This window comes from Gossypium arboreum, chromosome 10 (genome assembly GCF_025698485.1).
Source record: "Gossypium arboreum isolate Shixiya-1 chromosome 10, ASM2569848v2, whole genome shotgun sequence".
Taxonomy (NCBI): Eukaryota; Viridiplantae; Streptophyta; class Magnoliopsida; order Malvales; family Malvaceae; genus Gossypium; species Gossypium arboreum.
This window is the reverse complement of record NC_069079.1, coordinates 19,051,090-19,075,996: the sequence shown is the minus strand read 5'-3', so window position 1 is coordinate 19,075,996 and position 24,907 is coordinate 19,051,090. Positions and strand designations below refer to the sequence as shown.

Below are 24,907 nucleotides of genomic sequence, written 5' to 3'. Positions count from 1 at the left end.
AATACCCTCTTTGGGCTTAAAGTTTTGAAAACCTTTTTGGACCCGATCCACAACCGAGTTGTTGCAACCTAGGCTCTGATACCACTAAATGTAACACCTCAAACCCGGCCCAGACGTTACGGCTGAATTCGGCATGTCACATTGAAGTGTTTTTCGAAAACCATGTTTTCATTGAAAGCCCTTCTTGATGTAAAACTCATTGGAGCGTTATTGTAAAACTCATGTTTTAATTAAAAATCTTTGAGAAGAATATTTTCGTTATAGATTAAAGTGAATGGAAGTTGTGCACCAGGTAGGAAGCCAGAAAAGAGGAGGTGAGTCTATTGGACTACTTAAGTACCAAGCTCTTCATGGATCCAATCCTAGACATGCACACATCCGTTGCCACACTTAAAGCATATTACTTGTCCATGAACAACAAATTAAGTTTAAGTCCATTTAAAATATTTATTTCCTTTGAAAACATTTACGTTGCGGAAGCTTTGCTCGGTAATCGTGATATTTTGAAAATAAGTAACTTTTATAAAATATGCCCTAGAGCTAACCAATTTAACAACCCAAAATATTAAAAATAATAAAAAGAACGGCCTTATTACAACTTAACCCAGAATAAAAATAATCAAAATAATAAATGCGAAACTTATTTTAAAGAAAATAGAAACTTAATCTTCGTGGCCACTCTAAATCCCGCCCAGCTCCAAGTCTACCAACTAGGGCTCACCTGCAATGATGAAAGAGAAAGGGGGTGAGTTTGGAAAAATCAGTGTGTAAAGTATCCCAACCAAAGCCCAAATCAGTTCAAGCTTTACTGGGCTTAAGCCTTATTCAGAAATCAGTGTTAACTGGGCCTTAGCCCATATCAATATTAATCTGGGCCATAGCCCCTTACAGTATCAGAGTATATTGGGCCTAGCCCATATCAGTATCAATCTGGGCCATAGCCCTATTACAAGTCGAGATATATTGGGCCTTGCCCATATTAACACAGTTGGGCCCATTTCAATACAGTCTCATATGATTAATGCATGATAACCCCATCCAACCCCGCACTTGCCTCTCGTCCATCCCTACACTTCTGTGGGGAATAAATCACCACGCCATCCCTACACTTATAGTGTTAGCACCGATTCATGGCACTAACTATAATCATGAAGAAAGTCGCTTATATCAGAATATGTGGCACAGCCACCAGAACGGGTTCTTCCTTCATAACATAACCCAGATCCCATGTAGCAGATATACATGTCATGGCATACAACAAACAGAATCAGAATATCATGCATTTCAGTCAAAATTAACCCTAGGGGTATAACGGTCATTTTGCACCTAGGGGTAAAATGGTAATTTTCATACTTAGGGGTATTTTAGTAAAATTCACTATTTTAGGGTTTACATACATCCTACAACTGTTAACGCATCAACAGAAACACTTACCGAGCGTCTTTACTGAATTGGGCCCGTTGGCCTATTAACCCATTTTCGGCCCATTAAGCCCAAATATACCGAAGTGCACGAAATTGCGCACTCTGCAATCATACCACTTATATTACCAAAACTAACAAACAACCATCTCACGAGCGCTCGCACGCTCGCAAGTTCACAAAATGCTGGCTTTCTGGCGTTTCGGCTTTTCGGCTTTTGCCAATCTAGTCTATGAGTGAGTGTCATTTACACACCTGTTTGCGACGAAACACTGACGAGTTCCACACACGAACTGGCTACAATCAATTACTAATACATTAACTATGAATCCATAGCAACTTATCTGCAAAACTCCTTACTAAAAATCGACCATTAACACTTTAGGCACTAGTGTTCTTACCTGTGTCGAAAAAATGGACTAGATCTAATTCTGGTCGTTCCAAATATCCAAGCCCTCGATTAGTAGCCGTCAATCCACACTATAGGAAAACAAATCAGATATCACCACTAAACCCTTTGAGTACAATCAATAGGCACCCTTTGCATATAGGGGTTTTTCGGCTTTTACCTTAATTCATGAATAGCGAAAGAAAGATTCGAGCGTTTACCTATATCGTTATGACACTATTCCCAATCGATTGTAGATCCAACCACCGCACAAGAAGGGAAAATACTTAACCAAGGGTTCGACCTTTGCAGTACCTCAAAGTAGTAAGATTTCAGTTTTGGAAGAAAAGATACGAGGTTTAGCTTCAATAGAAATTCGGCTAACCAGTTTTGTTGAGGATTTATGAGAGAAAAGAAGAAGAAAAATATGAAGGATTTAGGTTCGACAAAAAGATAAGATGAGAATCGGTAAGACGAGAAAGAAAAGAAAAGAGGGGAAGAGATGAGAGAAGGAAAGAAAAGAATAGAAAATAGAAGAAGGAAAGAAAAGAATAGAAAATAGAAGAAGGAAAAAAAAATGAATCCAAAATATACGGCATTTAATATAGCTATGGCTGAAAGAGTGCCTTTCGGCATAGTAATTCTTTTTAAATTCTAATTCCCTAATTTGCTCCTTGATTTTTGGCCAAATTCAAAGTTTGAATTTCATTCAAACTCCCAACCGATCAGCAGCCTTATCCAGCATGTTGCCAAGAGTCCTGGTCAGACCTCAATTCCTTCCCTACCTTGCGTGCGCGAACTGCATATCGAACCCCAGACCTCTGTCCACCTTGCGCCCACGCCCGTGCTACTGGCCACTGCACCATGCTTCCTTCCTTGCTAATATATGGTCACAATTAATTATAAACCTTACCGCTTTAGTTCTCGCCCACTTTAAAATTAAATAGAATTAGCCAAGATACAGACTCGAACTCGCGCCTCTCCATATGCCCAAAGACGCACGCCACTAAGCCACAAAGCGCTTGTGACATAGCTCGGTCGCAATTATTCTTAAGCCTTACTTTAGTGCGATCTGGCTTCTTAAAATAAAAAAAACAAACCTTTGCGTGTGTCAACCCTCGAACCTAGGCACTATACCACACTCCCAGCGCCTCTGCCACTGGGCCGAGCTTTCTTTTTGTGTTACCTTTTAACTCCAACTTTATATAACACTTCCCTGAGTCGTTCTCTGATATAAAAAAAAACAAAACTCTTTTGCACATGTTGGGAGTCGAACCCCAACTCTCCTTCCCACTACCTAGCATGCTTAGCCACTAGGCCAAGTGCTCCTTTATGCTAAAACTCATTAAATTATTAATAAGGCTCTCGCCTAGATTCCCTAAGGTAGCATAAAATTAAAATTTTTCTAGAGTCTTAAACACCAAAACAACAATACTTTTATAAATATATATATATATATATTCCTATCTAATAATAATAATTATAATAATAATAATTTTATAAATATATCTAATAATAAAATTTCAATATCAATAATACAATAAATAATAATAATTTTCATAAAAATTTTCAAACATACATGCAGTAATATTTTTCTAATAATAATTTTATCTCATAATACTAATTAACATTTCGTAAAAATTTAAAATATCCGTAATAATAAATATAGTAAAAATTTTCTAGTAGTAATTCAAAATTTTTTTTCTTAAACGGTAATATTTAAAACTTCCTAATTATTCAGGTTTCCTTCTATCCGAATCCCAGAGTCAAAGCCCAACTCTTCTAGGCCCCAAAAATCGGGGTGTTACAAAGGGGGGACGCAGAGTAGAAGGTAGAAAATACTCAAGGACAGCCATCGGAATCAGCTCGGAAGCAGGATCTACTTCAAGACTGAAGATCTTCATTCAATTTCCTTAGAAGTTCTTTGGGTTCTTATTGTTTTGTTGTTTTCCCAATCTTAAGATGCTTTCCATTAATATGAACTAAACTCTCTAAATACCTAAGGGAGATGAAACCTAGGACGGATCTTAGTGCTATTTGAATTATATGATAAATACTTGTTTTTATTCTTAATTGTGAGTTATAATTCTTGCTTTAATATTCCAAGATATTAATTCAGGTTTTGATGTGCTTATTCAGTGGAGCAAAAGTCCCTGATAATTCATAATTAAGCGAAGTTACATGCAATCCTAGATATAGGACAACATAAATCTACCGGATTATGGTCAAATCTAATAAGGGAATCCATAGGTCAAGTTAATGCGACAGTAGGGGTTTTAATTAGAAAGAGATTTCAGTTAATCAACCTAGAGTCAGTTGTTTTTAGTCTCGAGAGAGATAATAACATAAATCAGGGATTTCTACGGATTAAGTCAAGTGAATAACTCATCTAATTCAGAAGTAAATAGTGAAGTCTAGGTGGATTCTTCCTTGGGTATTGTCTTCTCCATTGGTTTTCCAAAAAAGTATTTTCCAACTTTTACTTCTGTCGCGCTCTTAGTTAATTAGTTAATTAGTTTTAGTTAAAAACATTCCTTTAATTTTTAGACTAGATAATAAAAAGATAGTAATTACTAGTACTTTTAGTCCTTGTGGATATGATATTTTCGGTCTCACCATAACTATACTACTGTTCGATAAGTGCGCTTGCCTTAGTCGAATTTTTAGTTAGTTTAGCGACCATCATATTAACACATGTACATATACTCTTGAATCAAATAATGATATCATATGTATATACAAAGCAATGGCCGAATATACTTCACAAGGTACACATGTTCACATTAGTAACTTACTTACCTTATTTCAAGTAGGTGCTAAACCAATTCATACTTGATCATTTTAGCTCATTTTGCACATTCAATCACAACCTACTATTGCCTGATGAACCATTCGAAATTGTATAGGACACTCGGATAATCACATATATCGTACAATGCCAACGTCCCAAATGTGGTCTTACATGTAATCACATAGCGATGCCACTGTCCCAGACAGGGTCTTACTCGCACACATATATCAGAGTCACATATCGATGCCAACGTATAAAACGTGGTCTTACTCGCACTCATATATCAATGCCATGGTCTTACTCGCACATCACATATCGGGATCCTATGTCATGACATATGTATCCTAGCTATTCTTAAGGTTCATACGGGGTTTTCAGACGTCGTAACCCGATCAAAACGAATTCATAAACATTTCTGTCAAACTTATTCATATTCGGCTATTACATAATATATTTACATATTTCAATTCAGCATATAAATTCACATTTAATTAAAATTAAGCACGTCTATTTGCTTATAAACTTACCTCGGACGATGAAAAACGGAACGGGACGACTAGTCGACAACTTTAGTTTGCCCCCGATCCAAATCTGATTTCTTTAGTTCTTGATCTAAACATATTCAAATTAAACTCATTCAAATATATTTCCATTCAATTTAGTCCAAAAACACATATATGGGCAAATTACCGTTTTACCCCCGACATTTTACACTTTTTACAATTTAGCTCCTATTACACAAAACAGAAAATATGCCAAATTTCAATATACCCATGTTAGGCCGAATGTTCCTAGTGTTTATATAAGTCCATATATTTTATTTATTTCACATTTTAGTCCCTCAATTTATTATTTTTGCAATTTAGTCCTAATTACTCAAAATCATCAAAAACTCCAATACAAAACATGTTAACCCAAAACATATCTTTCATATTTCATCATCAAACAACAAAAACCACAAGCTTTCAACAATGGCATAACTCAAAATATTCATCAAAATAAAAAATTCAAGCATGGGTTTTGTAGATAACTTAGCAATGATCTCAAAAACATAAAAATTATTAAAAACTGAGCTAAACACATACCTTAATCAAGCTTGAACAAGGCCGAACCCTAGATTTCTTTTTCTTTTCTTTCTTATTTTGTTATTTCGGCAAGAACACGATAATATGAAAGCATATTTTAATCTTTATGTTATAATAAAACATATATTAAATTAATATTCAATTTACAAGTTTAACCTTAATGAAATAATATAAAAACTATATAATATATGCCTAATGCCGTCCATTCATTTAACCAATGGAATAATTGCAATATAAAACCTCCATATTAAAAGAACAACAACAATTTGGCCCTTTTATAATTAACCATCAAATTTTTACTTTACGCGATTAAGTCTTTTTATTTAATCAAGCACTCAAACGACAAAATTAAATCACGAAAATTTGACAAATATAAATTCACACATAATAAACACAAAAAATAATTTTAAAATACTTTTTTGACTCAGATTTGTGGTCCCGAAACCACCGTTCTGACTAGGGTCTAAATTGGGCTGTTACACTTTATGGCGAAGTACTTCGTAGAACTTCGCCAAAATTGTGGAGTTCCATTACACGGATGATAAGTTCTTGATGGTGGTGAGAACTTTATTAGGCGGACCTTCCAACTAATAAGATCACCACTTGTGTTTTTTTTACGCTGTTAAAGTAAGCATAATAGTTAATGGGACACGTTCAAGTTATCTAGCATCCCTAGACGTAATGTGTCAGTATTTAAGACACTTGGAGAGCTTCGTGGGATGTGATTGTGTAAGAATAAGTAATGATTAGAGTAAATCTTGAGTGGGATTTGGATGTGAGTTATCTATAAATAGGATAGCCTGATAGTGGAGAAAAGATTTATGTTTCACCTTCTCTGCTAGACTTTGTTGTTATCGAAGAAAAACTAGGAGAGTTCTTCGTTGTGAGCGAAGGTGTTGTCTGCTAAGCTTAGGAGAGTTTCTATCCTAAGTCGTCTGCTGGTGAACTCTTAAACCTTATTTTAAGTTTTGCCAGGAAGGAAGAGGTTATTATAAGAGCGGTTTAGTAGAATTTTTTTCGGATACCGGGAAAGCATGAAATTTTTTCCCAAAAAATGTTTGCATGTCTACATATTCTTGACATTTCATAAAGTTTCGGTTATTTTTTATGATTAAAGAGGTCATTTTATTGTTTTAGCCAAAGAAATGAGAGAAGGTCCCAATAACAAAGGGAAAGAACCAATAGAGTAGAAAAAACTCTAGTAAAGTATTCTGGTGAGTTCCTTTGTACTTTGAGTCTTCAAATCTGTGTTATTTCAATTAATGGTTATCACTGTATATCTAGGAATGTGGCTTTATCCCGTGTCTCTAGTGTTCGTGTCTACGGAAATGTGTTCAAAGAGTCATTGCATGTATGGGTATAAATGTGAAACAGACTGTAACACCCCTAACCTGTATTCGTCGCCGGAATAGGATTATGAGGCATTACCGGACAATATAATATTTATCAAACATTCAATATAGCATCATTCATCCACATAAGTAAAGTCCCTTAAATAGGTCTACGAGACCTAAAATCATGCTTAAGAGTGCTTCGGGACTAAACTGATCACATATAAAAATTTTTGAACACTGAGAAAAATTTTATGAAATCATAGGTCACACGCCCGTGTGCCTCACATGACCACCATACATGCCCGTGGCGCAGACCGTGTGAAAACAGGGCATACATACTGACTTGTACCACACGGCCAAAGACACGCCAGTGTGGCCACGGGAAAACTAAGGAGGTTACTAACTTGGATCACACCACTGACCACATGCCTGTTTGTCTAACCCGTGTACCCTTCGAAATGGCTACACACGCCCATGTAATAGGCTGTGTGCCATTTAGGGGGGTATACTGACTTATGTCACACGGTTAGTCACACGCCCGTGTGTGAGTTTGTGTAACAAACATGGCTAGTAGACATGCTCATGTGTCTTGGCCGTGTCAAACCTGTAGGGTATACTGACTTAATTCATTGGACTACCGCAAGTGACACACGGTAATGTAACATGACCGTGTGTCACACACAGCTGAGACACACGCCCGTGTCTCTGCCCGTGTAGACAAAAATAGGCTATTTGAAAAGCCAATTTGCCACCCTATTTCACAAGCACACATAGATCTCAAAATAGGATCATTTCAATACATATTAAGCAACCAAAAACATACTAATTCATACTAATATCATGCCATCTATTCACAACCATTTCAACTATTCAATTCCATATTCAAAACATACCAAATCAATTATACCAAAACCATCTCAATTTACCATTCCTCAAACATTGATAACTAACCAAATCAACATCCATTTAACTATATCCACAACTATGACAAACTTACTAAAACAAGTCAACATATAAAGCATTATATGCATCACCTATATCATTTATGAAGAACATAACTTAAGCCAATTTAAATGACTAAAAACATACGAATATTTACATCATTAACAATCCAAATCACATGGCTAACATCATAGCTCAAAATATACCAAAATAACACTAGCCTATACATGCCATATACCATATATACAAAGATTTCAAAGAACCAATAAAAATGATCGATAGTGTGACGATGCTCCTGACGATCCCCGAGTCCAAGCTAGCTTTGACTATCTATAAAACATAGACAAATAACACACATTAAGCTTCATAGCTTAGTAAGTTTGTAGTCAAGCAACTCAATTTATCAAAGAATATAGTTCAACTATTTCCACATTACCAAATCAATATTACATTAGCACAAACCTTATTCATGTCTCAAACATAAATTAAATACCATTTCATTAAACTTTCTCAATGTAGTGCTTGAATAGGTTCCGTACATACCCGTATCACCTCGTACTAACATCTTTCTCAACCACGGTATTTATTTATCCATTGAATCATTAGGGATAGAAATCGAATTCTCACGAATCATAATCAATAAGTTCCTATACCATGACCTGTAACGAAATCAAGGTAACTTATCCCGGAGTACCTATACCATGGCTCGTAGCCAAATCAATGTAACTCCTCTCAAAATACCTATACCATGGACCATAGCCATATCAGGGTAATTTTTTTCACACCCGAAGTGCTAATATCTTGACCCAAAGCCAATGAATTAACTTAATGACATCACATTATCATCATTATTGTACTTAAGGTTTAACCGAAAAGTTTTGCTTGTCGATTTCATTGTTGAACACTTCCGTATAGTCGTATTCACCATTCAAACATTATCCGCAATCTCATAAACACATTTTATGCAATATCAAAGCATATAACATTCACTTATAATGAAATTAACACCTACGAACTTACCTTGGTCGTAGAAACAATGAAACTAGTCGATTAATCGAGTACTTTGTTCTTGCCTCGATCTAAGTCCAAGTTCCTCTTTTCTTGATCTATATGTATTCAAAATTAGCTCATTTAATCACCTATTTATCCAATTTCATCCAAAAATATACATTTGGGCATTTTTTCACTTTAGCCCCTAAACTTTCACATCTATTCAATTTAGTCTCTATTTCATAAAAACACAAATTACACAAAATTTAATTACACCCAAGCCTAGCTGAATTTCCTAGGGACCCTTAGCAGCCCAAAAATTTCATTTATTTCACAATTTAACCCTTCAATTTACCCTTTTCTCAATTTAATCCCTAATATGCATTTTTACTCAAATCACTTTACAAAACTTGTATATCAAGCACCAAGCTTTCATAATTCATCATCAAACATCATAAAACATATGAATTCATCAATGGAAACTTTCAAAATCATCAACACTTTAAAAAACTGAGACATGGGCTAGCTAGAACACAAAGCAATGATCACAAAAACGTAAAAATCATAAAAAAACGGAACAGAATTCATACCTCAATCAAAGTTTGTAATTGTCAAATGTAACAAACCCTAAATGGTTTTCTTCTTCATCTATTTTCCTTTTAAAGAAAGATGAATGCCCAAATTTTATGATTTGTTTTGTTATAAATTACCTTATTAATCAAATACCAAAAGTAACCTTAATAAAATCATTATAAATTTACCTAATACATGCCCATTTATGACCATTTCCACTATTAATGATCTAATTTCAACATGAGGACTTCTCATTTAATAAGTCATAGCAATTACGCACTTTTAACATATAGAATGCAACTTTTGTATTTTACGCAATTTAGTCCTTTTTCTCAAATTGAGCTATTAAACGATAAAATTAGCTCATGAAATTTTCACACATATATATTCACATACAGTAAACACCAAAAAAATAATATTAAAATAATTTTAAGACCTTGGATTTGTGGTTTTGAAACTATTATTCCGATTTAAGCTAAAATCAGGCTATTACACAGACCCAAAAAGTGGTATACATGGTATAAATACTTATTCCTTAGTGTACAAGCTCTGTATCCAGACTGGTGTAAGGAGGAAACGGAGGGATGTTGTGAATAATGATAAAAAAGAAGACACATGATATTATGTTTTACCTTCGGTATGGCACTTTGATACAAACCGTGACTGGTGAAAAAATCGGCTTTGCAAGGGAACATGTGAGTGTTCAGAAACAAGGATGAAATTTATGGGGTACGGTGGTGATGAATGGTAAATAGCTCTAACGAGCAATATGAAGATACAGGATAATGATCCTTTGAAACTAGGATTAGAAGCTTGCACAAGGAATAGAATATGTGGGAAAAAGGGTGTATACATGAAAATATTTGTACACGTTGCGTGTAAAGTGGACAATAAGTCCAATGGTATAAAAAGAGTAGCCATGTAAATGGTGTGTTCGCAGAGCAAATGTGTCGATCTGCCATAAGCGAGTTTCCCAAAGCAGATAATGTAAACTGCTAGGTTGAGTCTAATTATGGTAGTATCCATTAGCCGATACTTTGGATCATAAAAAGTTGTACTCGTTGAGTATGGCATGTTGGTCCTATTGAGAAATGTCCCCATAATTATAGTAAACATGTAACTGTTTTCTATTTATTTGGACGGTGAATAAATAAATAAAGTTAATTTCACATTTCACTATTATGTCCTTTATATTTTGCATGCATAGCGAAATTGTGACAAGAAAATATTATCTCATTGATTGTTTAAGTTCAAACTGAAGATAAGTGGCATTGTAAGAACGTTTACATTGCGAGAAAGACAACTTACTTTAGTTGATAATCTAAATAAGTTCCTAATCTTGTAAAAAAATTGAAGTGAGCATTTGATTCAAATACTGAGAAGGATTGTTATGTCTTTTACAATTCCAATTAGGAATATGGCTAGTCTTGGCTATCAGAGTAATTGATTCCATGGGTAGAGATATAGATGTATTCACTGGTAGAATGATACATTGAACTAGACCCAAGATGAATTAATTCTGAATCTATTTGTGAATTAATTCACTTGTGACATTCACAGTGCGATTTACCTAAATCCTGAGTTAGTCACTGACCATGCGTATACAACTTATGTGCTTTGATATAAGTGGAAGCTTATGCTCAAAAGATGATCAAGCCCATAGCCAGTATATTGGGTACAACACTAAGAACAAGAAGAAAGTACAGTAAAATAAACTCTAAAACTAAGAAAGGAGAAGAGAAAATAAAAACCTTAGGAAAAGTTATAGAAAAAACTAAGATAAAACCCAAAGAAACCACAACTAAAACTAAGCTAATGTGCATTCCTCTCTCCTCAGCCAAAATTGGTTGATTTAGGTTAATGGTTGATGCATTTTTGTTGCCAAAATTTCCCCTACACGAGTCTTGTGTGACTGGTGCGTCGGGTGGACAAAAACTACATTTTTTGTCCAATTTTGTCCCCTAATGATATCAGTACCACAATACCCGAGAAAGGGATATCACAATAAACCAATCAGTTTCAAACTTAGGGGTCTTCTTGAAGTGTGGATATCGCAATACCAATGAAAGATGGTCCCCAATCTTCAAGTCTGTTGGTAGTATTGCGATTCCAAGGCTTAGATATCGTGATACCTTTTTCTTTGGTGTTGTTTTTGCTCGTTTTCAACCTCCAACGCGTTCCTACACCATTCAACCACACGTTAGGGCCCCTAATTGCACTATTGGCCAAATTGGGTCTCAAAATGAGTAAAAACGAGGTATTTACACTTATTGACTTAAAATCTATAATTTACGAAAAACCATGAAAAATACGATACTTTATTTGAGAATAAGCTCCTTAAGTATACCAAGAATCCCTAAGTTTCCATGTCAAATTAAAGCAGATCAGTAAACTTGAAATATTTACAAAATTAATTTTGGATCTTATTATACAGTCAACATTTTTTATAACAGTCCCATTTGTATGCGAGAATTTTAAATGTTATAAAAAGGTGGTTGTTATATATACACCTATAACAACATTTAATATTTATATCCTATTTTTATTTTCAAATTAATAATATAATAAATTAATAATAACATTAATTAGTGATCCTTAAATAATATCTTTAATAAATTTTAAAATGTAGTTCCATTTATTAAATATTATTTTCATTCAATAAAATATGATTAATAGTTTTATGTAAATTTTAAACATTTTATTGAATCTAGATTATGACACATCCATGATGTTGGTGAAGAAACAGTATGTAACAAATATATTTATAAAAAAAATAATTTAATGATTAGATGAAGCTATAGTTGAAAGGGTAAAGGCATTGAAAATCATGTTGTTTAAGGTTTGAATATCATCAAGCATATTTTTTTCTAGATTTCACATTTAATTTAAAAATATCTCGACAATAATATTTATTATTGTATAAATGGTAGTGTTCTCAATAATTGCTTATCTAAGTTGGGACTCGATTGAAAGGTGACACGAACTCAATAAACCCCTTAAATATGGTATAAATAGTATTTTAATGAAAATTTATTATTTTATTTCACTTTAAGAATAAAACTAATTTACTAATATTTGGGACAAGAGATTATCTTAGAGAACTAATTTAGTAAAGAGTGTACTTTATAGTTTATTGGAAATTGTTGTTATATATAAAAAGCCGTATAGAATACACAAAAACATATAAAAAATTCAATTTTTACAACAAACTTTATCATAATTCAATTATTTCATATAACGATCATTAAAATATAATATTCGCAAACTTAATAACAATTTTTGTAAATGGAAAAGTCATATAATATATTCATGTTATATATTTAGGTAGTCTACCAAATTGTTTGACTTAACCCTTAATCATTAGTCTTAATTTTTAATCACAACTCTAACCTAAAATTAAATTATGAATAAAACCATATTAAAAATAATATAATTAAAATTCAAGATTAATTTGATTTACAAGTTAATATTCTTACACAACATTAACAATTAAAATACAAACATATTACACAACAAATCAAATAAACCTAATTAAAAATTATGAACAAGAATATATGCACAAATTATGGTACTTAAGGGGTTTATTTTATGTTTGAAACTTGTAATGAAGAAAGTGTTGTTCTTTTATAGATAGAAATCAAGAAATTGTTTTTTCCCCAGTTAATTTAATGAAATATGCTAAAAAAATTAAAAAACTAGGCTAATTTTGTAAAACTTTACCAATCTACGTTGTTTTTCTTCTCTCTCTCCTAAAAACGCATCCTGCTGGGCACGTTTTCACTGATGTGGTAATGAAAACTGTAGGACGCATTTTCACTTTAGTAAAAAAAATTTCTTGCAATTGGAAATTAAAAGTCTGTAGATTTATTTTTGTCTGTGTTTGAGATAGACATGCTTATAGTTTTAAGGAATGTTTGAATTTACAGTGGTATCGTGGAGCTAGGTGACCTACAAATTTCATCTGTCATGTGAGTATAGAGCCACCACCCTAGAAGCCGAATCACATTGCAACTCAAGGTCCCAATTGACAGTAATTATACGGTCTAGGGTTGAAGTGTAGCCAAGGCTTCAAGTTTACAAAGGTTATGCTATCAATGGATGGAGCATAAACAGGATCGTAGTTAACAGTGGTCATGCGGACACGACAATGAGTTTGTTATCAAAAAAAGATTCTTTATAAAACTTAAACATAAATACGAGGAAGAAAAATGCAGTGATGTTTCAATATATTCAAGTAATGCATCTTATCCACCATTACCGAAGGCGGTGACCCCGTTATTATAACCCATGACAGTATTGGAGTGTAACAAGTTATACTAATAAGGTCACTGCCTTCGATGGTGATGGACAACACGAATTATTTGATTATACTAGAAGGCCCCTTGCGCTTTCCTTCCTCGCACCTATGTTTGAGTTTTATAAAGCATGCTCCTCTGATGAGAAGACTCATTGTTATGCCCGTATTAGCATCATCAACTACGACCCTATTTATGCTCTATCGCTTAACAGTATAACCTTTGTAAACTTGAATCGTTAAATACATTTCAACCTGAGATGGTATAGTCACCGTCAACTTGGACCTCGAGTTGCAATGTGATCCCAACTTCTCAAGTGAAGGCCTCATACTTACACGGTAAGTGAATTTTGTAGGTTATCGAGCTCGATGACATCACCATGAACCCAAACACAACTTAAAATTATGACTATGTCTCCCTTAAAGTGAGAAAGAAATAATCTTTAAACTTGAAAATTTCAACACGCAAAAAAAAAAAAACAATTTAGAGGAGATTGAGATGTGGTGAGCAGGGGATGAAGAATGAGCATTTATATCAAGGATGGGGAGGGATATAAAGGGAAAAAATAATTTTATTCTGAGAATCTCAGGTTGTTGGGCTTAAAAGCAACCAAGCTAGGGTGGTTGAAATGGGAAAAAAGAAAAATCTCTCTGCATAGGGCATTTTCATCTCACTTGGCAGTGAAAACGGTTCTTGCAGGGGGCATTTTCCACTAACATGTCAGATATGTGGCTTGAAAATGCGTCATGCAGAAAGCAGTTTCTCTTTTCCCATTTCAACCACTCCAGCTTGGTTGCTTTTGAACCCTGTAACCCGAGATTTTGGGGATAAAAATTTAATTGAAAAAAATATAGAAATCGAACATCTAGAACTCGAACGCCGAAGTTAATACTAATTATTGCAGTGAGTACACTAACTTATTCATTTATCCATTAATTTTTTCTGTAAAGTGTAAGTTAATATTAATTATTAAAGTAATATATAATACAATTCGCAAGCCAAAGTTTTAATCTTTTTCCGAACCTTCTGAGCAATTCTTTGCTTTCTGAAAATATTGTATTTAACAAATGGACTGAGAAAAACTTAAATGAAAAAGTAACATAAATAATTTTTAATTTTAAACACACAACTTGGTTGTGTATAAATCAAACCAATTTAATAAATTTGTTTTGTATATTGCAAATAAGTATACATTCAGGATGTAGAACAAAGTATACAAAAAAATTACAAAATTACAAAATTTGAAAATAATATAATTATCGGCATCCAAATATATGCCACAACTGAGTAGGATTCGGGCATGCCTAAGGTTCCGTCGCACTAGTTGGTTTGGTGGCTCCATGTCAACTTCAGCTTCATATTCATGTGCATATTGTGGTTGATCATTGACTTCATCTCATTCCTCCGTGGTTGATTACCACCATGTCCTAGCCGCCCGTCATAAATCCCCCTCGGGTTGAGTCGACAATTACCAGGATAACTCACCTTGGTAGAACAACGATGATGGGGGTATTTGCAACACTATCGATGGACCAATATATGGTGTCGCATGGCCTGATTGCGGATAGAATATAGGAATTGAAGGCTATACCGAATGTGCCGATGTTGTTGGCAGGACCGACATGTAATATGGCACGGTGAGTGGCGATCGTGCATAATATATCCCTGAAGAATGTGTTAATACAGGAAATGATGGGACGTGTTATGGTGGTTGTGTAAAATAAACTAGAACTGAAAGTGATGATGTGGGGAATGAGTGTACGTGCTTTGATGCTTGTGACAAAAAAATTTGGGTTAAAATAAAAATAAATGAACCATACTGATCGAGAGGTTACATGACAATCAGGCCCTCCTGTATAGATGTCGATTTCGATGCGTCTCCATCTCCCAACCTAGGATTGATGGGCCCTCGTCTTGGTCTCATACAGTGACGTTGCCTACTCATCTTTTTAACCAACAGTAGATACGACTTTCCATTTTTCCTGAACCAATCCATGTAACTTAGAGACGTTGCCAACTCTGGTGTGAGAAATGGTTTACGTATTGTCAAGAAATTGTACCTACGGTCCCACATCTCAATATACTTCTTATGGAATGGTAGCCAATCTTCCTCGAGTCTATCCTACAAGTCGATGAGAATAGCTTTAATCGTCAATGGGAATCTAATTAGATCAAATATAAACCTTGAAAATGTACACAACACACTATGTTAAAAAACAATCAAACTTCATATTCAAATTTGGATTTAATAGATTTTAAAATCCCATTATGATATCTAACTTTTAGAGATACATATATTTCACCATTAAACAGATTGGATATGACAAACTCAATTATAGTGCATGAACTCAATAATCGGTCAATAAAGATTCGACCAAATGAAAGATAAAAAGAGAAGAACAAAAGTAAATCCAACTAAAATCAAAATAATAAGAGAGAAGAAGAAGAAGATTGGTGATGGTGATGCGGTGACGAAACGATGACGGGACGACGATGGCACGACGAGGGGATGGTGCAAAAAGGGTGACATAAGGAGGAGGGAAATGAAGTGATAGGTGCGGTGAATAGAAAAAGAAAGAAAAATAAAATAGATGAGATGGGATGAGATGAGATGAGGGAATAAAATATAGACGACGAAAAAAAGCAAGAGAGCGGCGCAAGGTGGTACAGAAGGTAGTGCAAAGGGTGGTGATGATGGTGTACGGTGGCAAAGACGACACAAGCAAAAGAAAACAAGAAAAAAAATAGAATGAGGGCAAAGAGGAGTGGCGCAAAGGAGGAGAAGATGAGAGAAATGAAAATTAAAAGTCAATAGGTGAGATGAGATTAAGGGATAAAAAATGTATGAAAATAAGAAAAGAAAAGAGATGAGTGTTAGATCTGGTGTCTTAAGTGTAGTATTTTCATCTAAGTACACTTGTAATTTTTAAAACAGATTGAATAGTAGAATAAAGTCATTGATTACATTAATATACTTTGTATAATTGTCCTTATATGGTTTTTACACGCAAAGTAAAATGGAAGCAAATGTTTCTCACTGGTTATCTATGTTTAACTAATACTAAGCGATATTACGTGGTGGGGTTGTAATAAAGAAACCAACTTATATTAGTAGACGAACCTAAACATGTCCTTAGTCTAATCAGAAATGAACAAACCAATTAGAAGACTAACATGTTGTCTATTAATTCCAATTGGCGAGATGCCCTATCTTGGACATCGGGGCGAACAACTTCTAGAATATAGATATATAGATGTGGCTGACTGGATTTATAATACATCAGGCTGGACCCAAGTAGAATAGATTTTGAATCTATTTATGAATTTATTCACTTGTGACGTTCATAATATGGCATATCTAAATCCTGAGTGGATGGCGGACTATGTATGTGTGACTCGTACACTTTGATTTAGGTAAAAACTTGAGTTCAAATAGATAAGGAACCGAAAGTAGGTGCATTGGGTGTACGACTTCTGCAGTCTGAGTGTCATTCACAACAGTGGAATTCATAGTCATAGACATGGGTAATGATATCATCTCATAGGCATTTTATAGTTGATGAAAAATAAACGTAGTCACAAGTCGTTCGTCTTTGTGATGGATGATTTGATCACTATTTTATAGTGGTTGACTTTTCATAAAGGAAGATGTAATGGTTACTATGAGATAAAATAGGATCATATTGGGAGAACGAATATTATCCCAAATAGATCAAGGATATCCTATGAGGGTAACACACTTATGACAAGGTCAGTGGATGAGCACTGAGTTGTTGTTTTCGTAATGGTATGTTGTTAGAAAGAGCTAAGTCACGATACTATAGTGGAATGACTTCATGACGAAATGAGTTTATTATCAATAGGTGAAAACCTGGAATTTAATTATAAATTATTTTAGCCCTAATTACATATGTTCAATCGGTCCCGCCAGCTCATTAAAATCAGAAATGAATTGCAAGTTTGAATAGAAATTAATAGAATGGATAGGATAAGAGAAATCAAAAACATTCAAGAATGATTATGGTTTTCTTCAAAATGGAATCATTTGAAAATGAATGTAGGTTTCTAAAAAATGGAAATGAAAATGGAAATGATCCTTTTGCAATTCTATATGGATTACTTAAAAATGATCGAAAGAATGAGTTTATATGTTTGAGTTGTTTTGAAGCCCAAAAATGAAAATAAACTATTCGGTCAGAGCAAACATGTTGAGTCATGAAATCTTGAACATATTTTCTCAAAATTTTACTAGGCGTAAAATCGTCAAAAATTTTATTGGGGGTAAAATAGTCAAAATTTTATTGAGGTAAAATAGGGATGAGAAAATTGTTTAATATAAAATATTAAAGGTTATTTTAGGAAATAGAAAAATCGAATCTGGTTGGATCACATTATAGAGTACTAGGTTAAAAGGACTTAAGAAGTACTCGTAATTAGACCCTATGTGAGAGAGGCCAATATAAGGGAAATCACACCTTTTTAGCCCTTCTCCATCTCCTAGTTGGACTAGGAGGTTATTTTTCTATTTGAAATAAACTTCTACAATTCAACAAGGGTTCAACCTTCTCTCCCTAAAAATAGATGGCACCGATAAAACTATTTATAGAAATTTTAAAGATTGTTACTCTGCTGAAAATAAAGGGAATTTATTTTTACCGGTAAAGCTATTTACAGAAATTTATTTTTTTCCAGAATAACAATTTTACTGATTTTTATTAAAGAAGGGAGAAATTTTATTTTCACCAAAATAAAAGAGAAGAAACATTTTCTAGTTCTGTGTTTCAATTCAATTGGTTTGAGCCCATACTTGGAGCAGTTCGTGGTATAAGAATTGCGGTGAAGATCATTTGTTTGAAAGCTAGGAACATCAAGGATCTGTTTATCCGAATACACATGTATGAATTCGGTTAGGGTTTATTGGTATAAATATCACAAACTGGATCGATTTTTAAAATTTTAATTTTTTGCTGTGCAAGAAAACTATTTTCAAATCGAATTTTTTTTTCCAACAATGAGAAAAGGGAGAAGACAATGGAAGAGAAAGGGGAGACAAAAATTAGTAAATTTTGAGTCAACCCATCATCAACTCCACCATCAAAGAGGCAACAATGGTTGGCTGCAAGGGACAGTTAAATATTTTAAAAAAATGTGTGAGGGGGCTCGAACGCAGGTCACAAGATGAATTTTACTACTACTTAACCACTAGGTCAGATACTCATGCTTGCCTAAGCTCTTAAAGCAAACAAATATAAATTAGGGCGTAACACGGCTTCTATCATGTTGTTTAAGGGGATAAGATTAAATGCTACCTTATCAACAAAAGGAGTTGTAAATTCATATTTCACAAGAGCATTAATCAAATGTTAATATTCACTACTCAAATGTGTTCAATCCTTTCTTACCCAAATATGCCTATATTGTGGTTTTCTTGTTCCATTCATTATTCTAACAAGTTTTGTAGTTGAGTTGAACTTCTTTCAATCTCTCATCATTCTATAACTGTAGGGTCTAATTTGTCTATCTTTCTCACAATAATGGCATACAATCTTTCTAAAGTTTTTATTCCCAGCGTCATGATGAAAAGAAGAATCCATATATTTAGCATTAACAAAAATTAGAAGAGAAATAGTTTCCTTACCTCTGTTGATGTAATAAAGTTCTCTATGGCCTAATTTAGTTCTCCTTAAAGCCAAAATTTCATCAAGCTTCTCACTTCGGCCTCCAAACGTTTTCAATACAGTTTTTGCATCATCTAGCTCGCTCATGGTTGCTTTCAAAACATCATCCTTTTCTTGGACCACAATTTTGAGCTATTCTTTTTCTCCTTTAAGGATAATAACTTATTCCATCAAGGAATCATTTAATTGGAATAATATCTCCATTTTCTTTAAAATATGACTATAAGCATCTTCTAAAGATTTAAAAGGAATATCATCATTATCCAAATCTTCTTCAGAATCTATTGGAACATGGTTTGGAATAGTAGCAATAAAGCAACATAGTTACTCACGCATTCATCTACATTAGAATTTTCTTCATCACTCCAAGTGACTATGAGTGACTTCTCATTCTTTTTAGTATTAGCACATTTTGATTGTAAGTGAGCAATTCCCTTATATTCATAACATTGAACATCCTTCTTATTTGTCTCATCGGTACCTACTTTAGTTCCCTTCTTAGTAAACCTCTTCATGTTCTTTGTGAGCATGACTAATTGTTTTTTTTATCTCATCAATGTCCCCCACTGTTTGTTTGGCTGTTGGGATAGTCTTTTGAGATTGAACACTACATTATTTGGCAAACCCATTTTGTCATGTTTTGCTTCCTCTATATTCAGCTCAAATGTTTGGAGTGAGCCTATTAACTCATCCAGCTTGAGAGTAATAAAATCTTTGGCCTCCTCCATTTTATCATCAGAAAAGCGCTTATCAAGGCAAAAAGCCTATTAGAAATCTCACATAATCTTGCATAAAACTCAGAGATAGTTTTATTTTCAAACATTTTCAAATTTTCGAACCTATTTGTTAAAATCAGAAGTTTTGACATGCGTATGACATCATTTCCTTCATGTTGGTTTTTCAAGATTGTCCATGCCTCTTTTGCAAATTCACATACAAAAATGACTTTAAGTTGGTCCAAGTCAACTCCACCAAAAATGGCATTTAGGGCTTGTGAGTTTTCATGACAAGCTCTTCTTTCTACATCAGTGTATTTGCTTCTTTCTTTAAGGCATGTAATGCCATTAGCAGCAATTATAGTAGGTCGAGTCAATGCATCTTCAATAGCTTCCCAAGCTACTTTATTAACAGACACAATGAAAGCCCTCATATAAGCCTTCCAATAAGCATAATTTGTTAAACCAAGTAGCAATGGAGTCGAGTAATCGAACTACCTTCATGGATTCCATAGTCATAAACCGAATAAAAAACAATCTTCAAATAACTTTTGAAGTCTGCTCTGATATCAAGTGAAAAAATTAGTCTACAAATATGATAAATCAATTTTGTTTAACATTCATTGTAATGACAGTTAGAACAAAAACAAGCAGCAAAAAAAAATACTGATCTTTGTTAACATAGTTTAGACACAATGTCCCTATGTCTACGAAGCCTCACCCAATGAATTATTTTATTCAATAATCGTCCAAATCACCTATTAGTTTAAGCTCAGTCTATCATTATACCAAAAAGCAATTGTAGCCCCAATACTGACCCCAATTGTCAGAAATACTCACCCAAATACCTCATAATACAATCAATAAACTCTCCAAATAATACCTAAAAGAGTCACAAAATAACCACAAGAAAACATAGTAAAGCTATCGACAAAGACACTCCAAAAATTGCTCTCAACACAAGAAAGAAACATAAGTTGGTAATGAGAACAACTCAAGAAAGTGAAGGTATTCTAGCTCTCTCTATCATGATTTACCAAGAGAGAATGAAGCCTATTTATAGGCTATTATAGCAGCAGATAAATCTTTAAGAAATTCCCCTGAATAAATCTGATATTTATCTCTAAAAAATAGCTCTTTATCATTAAGATATAATAAGACTTCCATGCTAATCAAACCACCTTAGGGAAGTTGATTGGGAGACTTAGAATTCTAGTCGACCCATACTTCTAGTTTTGTCAAATATGCCACATTCAAGTGAAACAAACTCAGCAAAAATAAAACATATTCAAAGCCCAAATTGATGACCCAATTAGAGAAACAATTTCATTATAATAGGATATGAAACAAGGAACAATAGCTTTCCCACCAACTACCTTATGATAAGGTGTGTATTACTATTACCGAAATACATGTTGATATTAATTACATAATGGGAAGAAAATAATTGAAGGAAATACTATTGTGATAAACTATCAATTCTATTCATAGAGGCATCCATGTAGTGGTACAAATTCTAGACAAGATCTTTTAAATGCTTAACAACTCCCTTATTTAAATTCCTTTTACTTTTTAAGTTTCTTTTAGATATTAAAAAATTATTCTATTCAACGTTGGTGTAGGTTTTAATATGTATAATAAATGAATTTAGATAATACAAAGGTTGTAATAATTGCAAATATACTGCTGCGCCTGCCATCACTATATAAATCATCACGGGACATTGGGCCAAACAAAGCCTACAAGATATTAATTCAAACATGATAGAGAAGAATCATAAGGAACTTCAGTTGGAAACATGAAGATAACAAGAAAAAGATCCACCTTGAATGCTCCCAAAGGTCCAAGGTGGTCTAGGCCTACGCAGGATGGGTATACTTAATAAAGCATTGCTGCTTGGAGAGATTGATTAAAAAGTATACATGCAGGATTGATTTATGCTTACAGTGACTTGATTGGCAAATATGATATTACCATTGTAGATGCAAGGCTTTGATACCAAAACTTCTACTCTTCTATTTCGGTACGAAAAAATTAAATAATAGAGAAGAACAACATAATTAAAAGTCATGGAGAAACATTCAATCCCATTACATATATCCATACACAACATGTTTTTTTTAGTTTATTTATACAACAATGCTACAGCTGCAGCTACAGCTACCGCATGGCTGCGATCAAACACTCCCTCCGGCCATAAGTCAAACTTCTAGTAGCCATATGTAGTTTTCTTCATCATCCTCATGAACTCTTCAATACTTACCTCCCCGTCATCTGCATTCATCAATTGAACATTGATTATCATGTTTGTTTCAACAGAGATGAGATTTAACGTGTTATGTAAAGAACAAAATCTTGTCCGCTCTAGGGGTATGCAAGATTGGGGTTAACTAACAAAACTGTCCGAGACATAAGCAATTCGATTAAATAGGTTCTGTTTAATCAGTTTTGGTCTTATTCAGTTTGGAAGCTCGGTTTTGGTTAGGCCAGTGTAAGGTAAATTGAATGCTCACTCCTGGTAAGCTCAACATTATAATGGGATATCCAAACAAGGTTCGAGAAAGTAAAATGTGAATGACATCCAAGCATTACAATCATCTGGAGCAAAATTGTAAAGTAAAAAGTCAAAGTCTACTGTATCGAGATTCAAGAAGAAAGGCTAGCTTACGATCTCGGTCTGCTTCTTCAATCATGTCCTGAATATCTTTTTCGGAGAAGTGTTCACCAAGCTCCTTTGCAATGCGTTTAACGTCGTCAGCAGATATCTTTCCCTGAATTCAAAATGAATGAAGAATCAATCTTACAGAAAAAAGCTAACAACATCCATTCTAAATAAACAGGTAAAAAACAGATTTTTACATTGTTATCTTGATCAATGATTTGGAATGCTTTCATAAGCTCTTCTTTAGTGTCCCTCTCCCCGATCTTGGCAGTCATCATGTGAACAAATTCATCAAAGTCAATGGCACCACTGCCATCCTTGTCAACATCCGCAATCATTTGATTGATTTGCTGTTGTGAAACAGCAGATCGAAACATAAGGATTCCAATATAATCACATTAATATGCTATCTATTGCAAGATATAAAAAGGAAAATACAAAAACTTACCTCTTCTGTCATTTCGAAACCAAGAGCCCTGTAATGCTAAAACTTTCAGTGACAATGTGTAGATATCAGCTAAAAAATCTATTTAAAAACACGAAATATCACGCATAAATACTCATACCTCATAGCAACATTCAGCTCTTTGGCATCAATGGTACCTGGCCAGCAAATTCAAACCTATAATTTAGTAAAAATGCCAACCACACATCATATATAACACCTGTATTAGACGACCCATTCCATACCTGAGCCATCAGTGTCAAACAGTTCAAATGCTTCCTTAATCTCTTGCCTCTTCTGCTGGCTTAATCCATGGTGTCTTCCCTTCTGCTTGTCTTTCCTTGATGCCCCTCTGTAAAGACTAGCCTGACCAAACATTCATTAAAGACATGATCAAAACCAATTCTAGTTGGATAAAAGTCTTACAACATCATCCCACGTATACTTGGTTATGTTAATCAGACTCGAGTGCGAGTGTCAGATGCTATTACATTGCAGATGCATTTTTCTTTTTACCAAGATTCTTATCCAAATATGTGTCGGATAAAGGTTTCAGGCACTGATACTTCAAGCAAAATGAAGATCCGGAGAAACATAGATATTTCCAAATTGAGCAAGCCATAAATAGTCAAACACAAAGAAAATATTATGCTCAAGTTAAAGGAATCTTCAAATTAAAGGGTTTCATCCATAATTGCTGCAATTTGCAGACATCACCGATTTTTTTTTTTTAAATTTCCACGTCCTGCTAATTCACCACATATCTCATCCATTTCATTTTATTATAAAACAAAAAAAAATTCATAATTCAATCCAAAATAAAATTTACCAAACAGTAGGCAGTAAACTAAACCCTAATCTTTAACAATAATAGAAAAGAAGAAGAAAGAGGAGTATAATTATTGATTAAAACAAAGTAAATTGAATGGTAGAGATAAATATGAAGAACATACCATTGTTCACTGAGATGAGATCTTAAACCAGTTCCAGAAAAGTCCCCTAACTTCAAAAGAAAAGCAATTGCAAGATTTTGAAGATTTTAACCTCAGGAAAGAGAAAGAATTGGTTCTTTACGCGGTTAATTGATCTTTGTTGACTCCTCCATGAAAAGCCCCATTGTTAATTAATATAAGCCAATAATGGGCTTAAGTGGGCCTTAGTTGGCCCTTATAAACTAAATTTAGGTGTGTTTTGCATTTATTTATGGAATTAGTCTGATTTTGTTTTATGGATTTATATTTGATTTATTAATAGTCTACTATTGTTAATAAGTTAAATTATAGAATATCATTTTAAAAATGAAAATATATTTTAAATATATTTAAATCATTTGTAATAATCCGGTTCATTAATAGTGCATGAAATTATATACTATTCGTGCATCAAATATTAATTCCGAACATAAACAATAAAATAGATATGAAAGAAATCAAATCTTTGATCTTTGTTTTTGAAAGGATTCCAACAAATTGATGTTCGATTTAGTTGTTAAATCTCTTTTTGAAAAATTAATGTGATTCGATATGCACTTGGCAGGGTGTTTTTATCTATATGTTATGATATGAATTTAAATTTCTAAAGATGTAA

The 24,907-nt window shown here is 33.7% G+C and overlaps 1 protein-coding gene across 1 annotated transcript; it reads right to left on the bottom strand.

The window, feature by feature from the left end:
• Positions 1 to 22,204: 22,204 nt before the first annotated feature.
• Positions 22,205 to 24,453, bottom strand: LOC108487399 (caltractin). Its single transcript, XM_017791732.2, has 7 exons — positions 24,274 to 24,453; positions 23,566 to 23,686; positions 23,442 to 23,478; positions 23,324 to 23,351; positions 23,073 to 23,225; positions 22,882 to 22,984; positions 22,205 to 22,487 (listed from the first exon to the last, which is right to left on the bottom strand). Exons 1-7 carry the CDS (start codon positions 24,274 to 24,276, stop codon positions 22,423 to 22,425), a joined length of 510 nt encoding a protein of 169 aa, XP_017647221.1. The 5' UTR covers positions 24,277 to 24,453; the 3' UTR covers positions 22,205 to 22,422.
• Positions 24,454 to 24,907: the final 454 nt, after the last annotated feature.

What these genes read in the sequence shown, in the direction of transcription:
- LOC108487399 (XM_017791732.2), bottom strand. An exon ending in GTTTGACACTGATGGCTCAG is followed by an intron (nt 23,479 to 23,565) that starts GTATGGAATGGG and finishes TTTGCTGGCCAG; the next exon opens with GTACCATTGATGCCAAAGAG. An exon ending in GAGCTGAATGTTGCTATGAG is followed by an intron (nt 23,352 to 23,441) that starts GTATGAGTATTT and finishes TTAGCATTACAG; the next exon opens with GGCTCTTGGTTTCGAAATGA.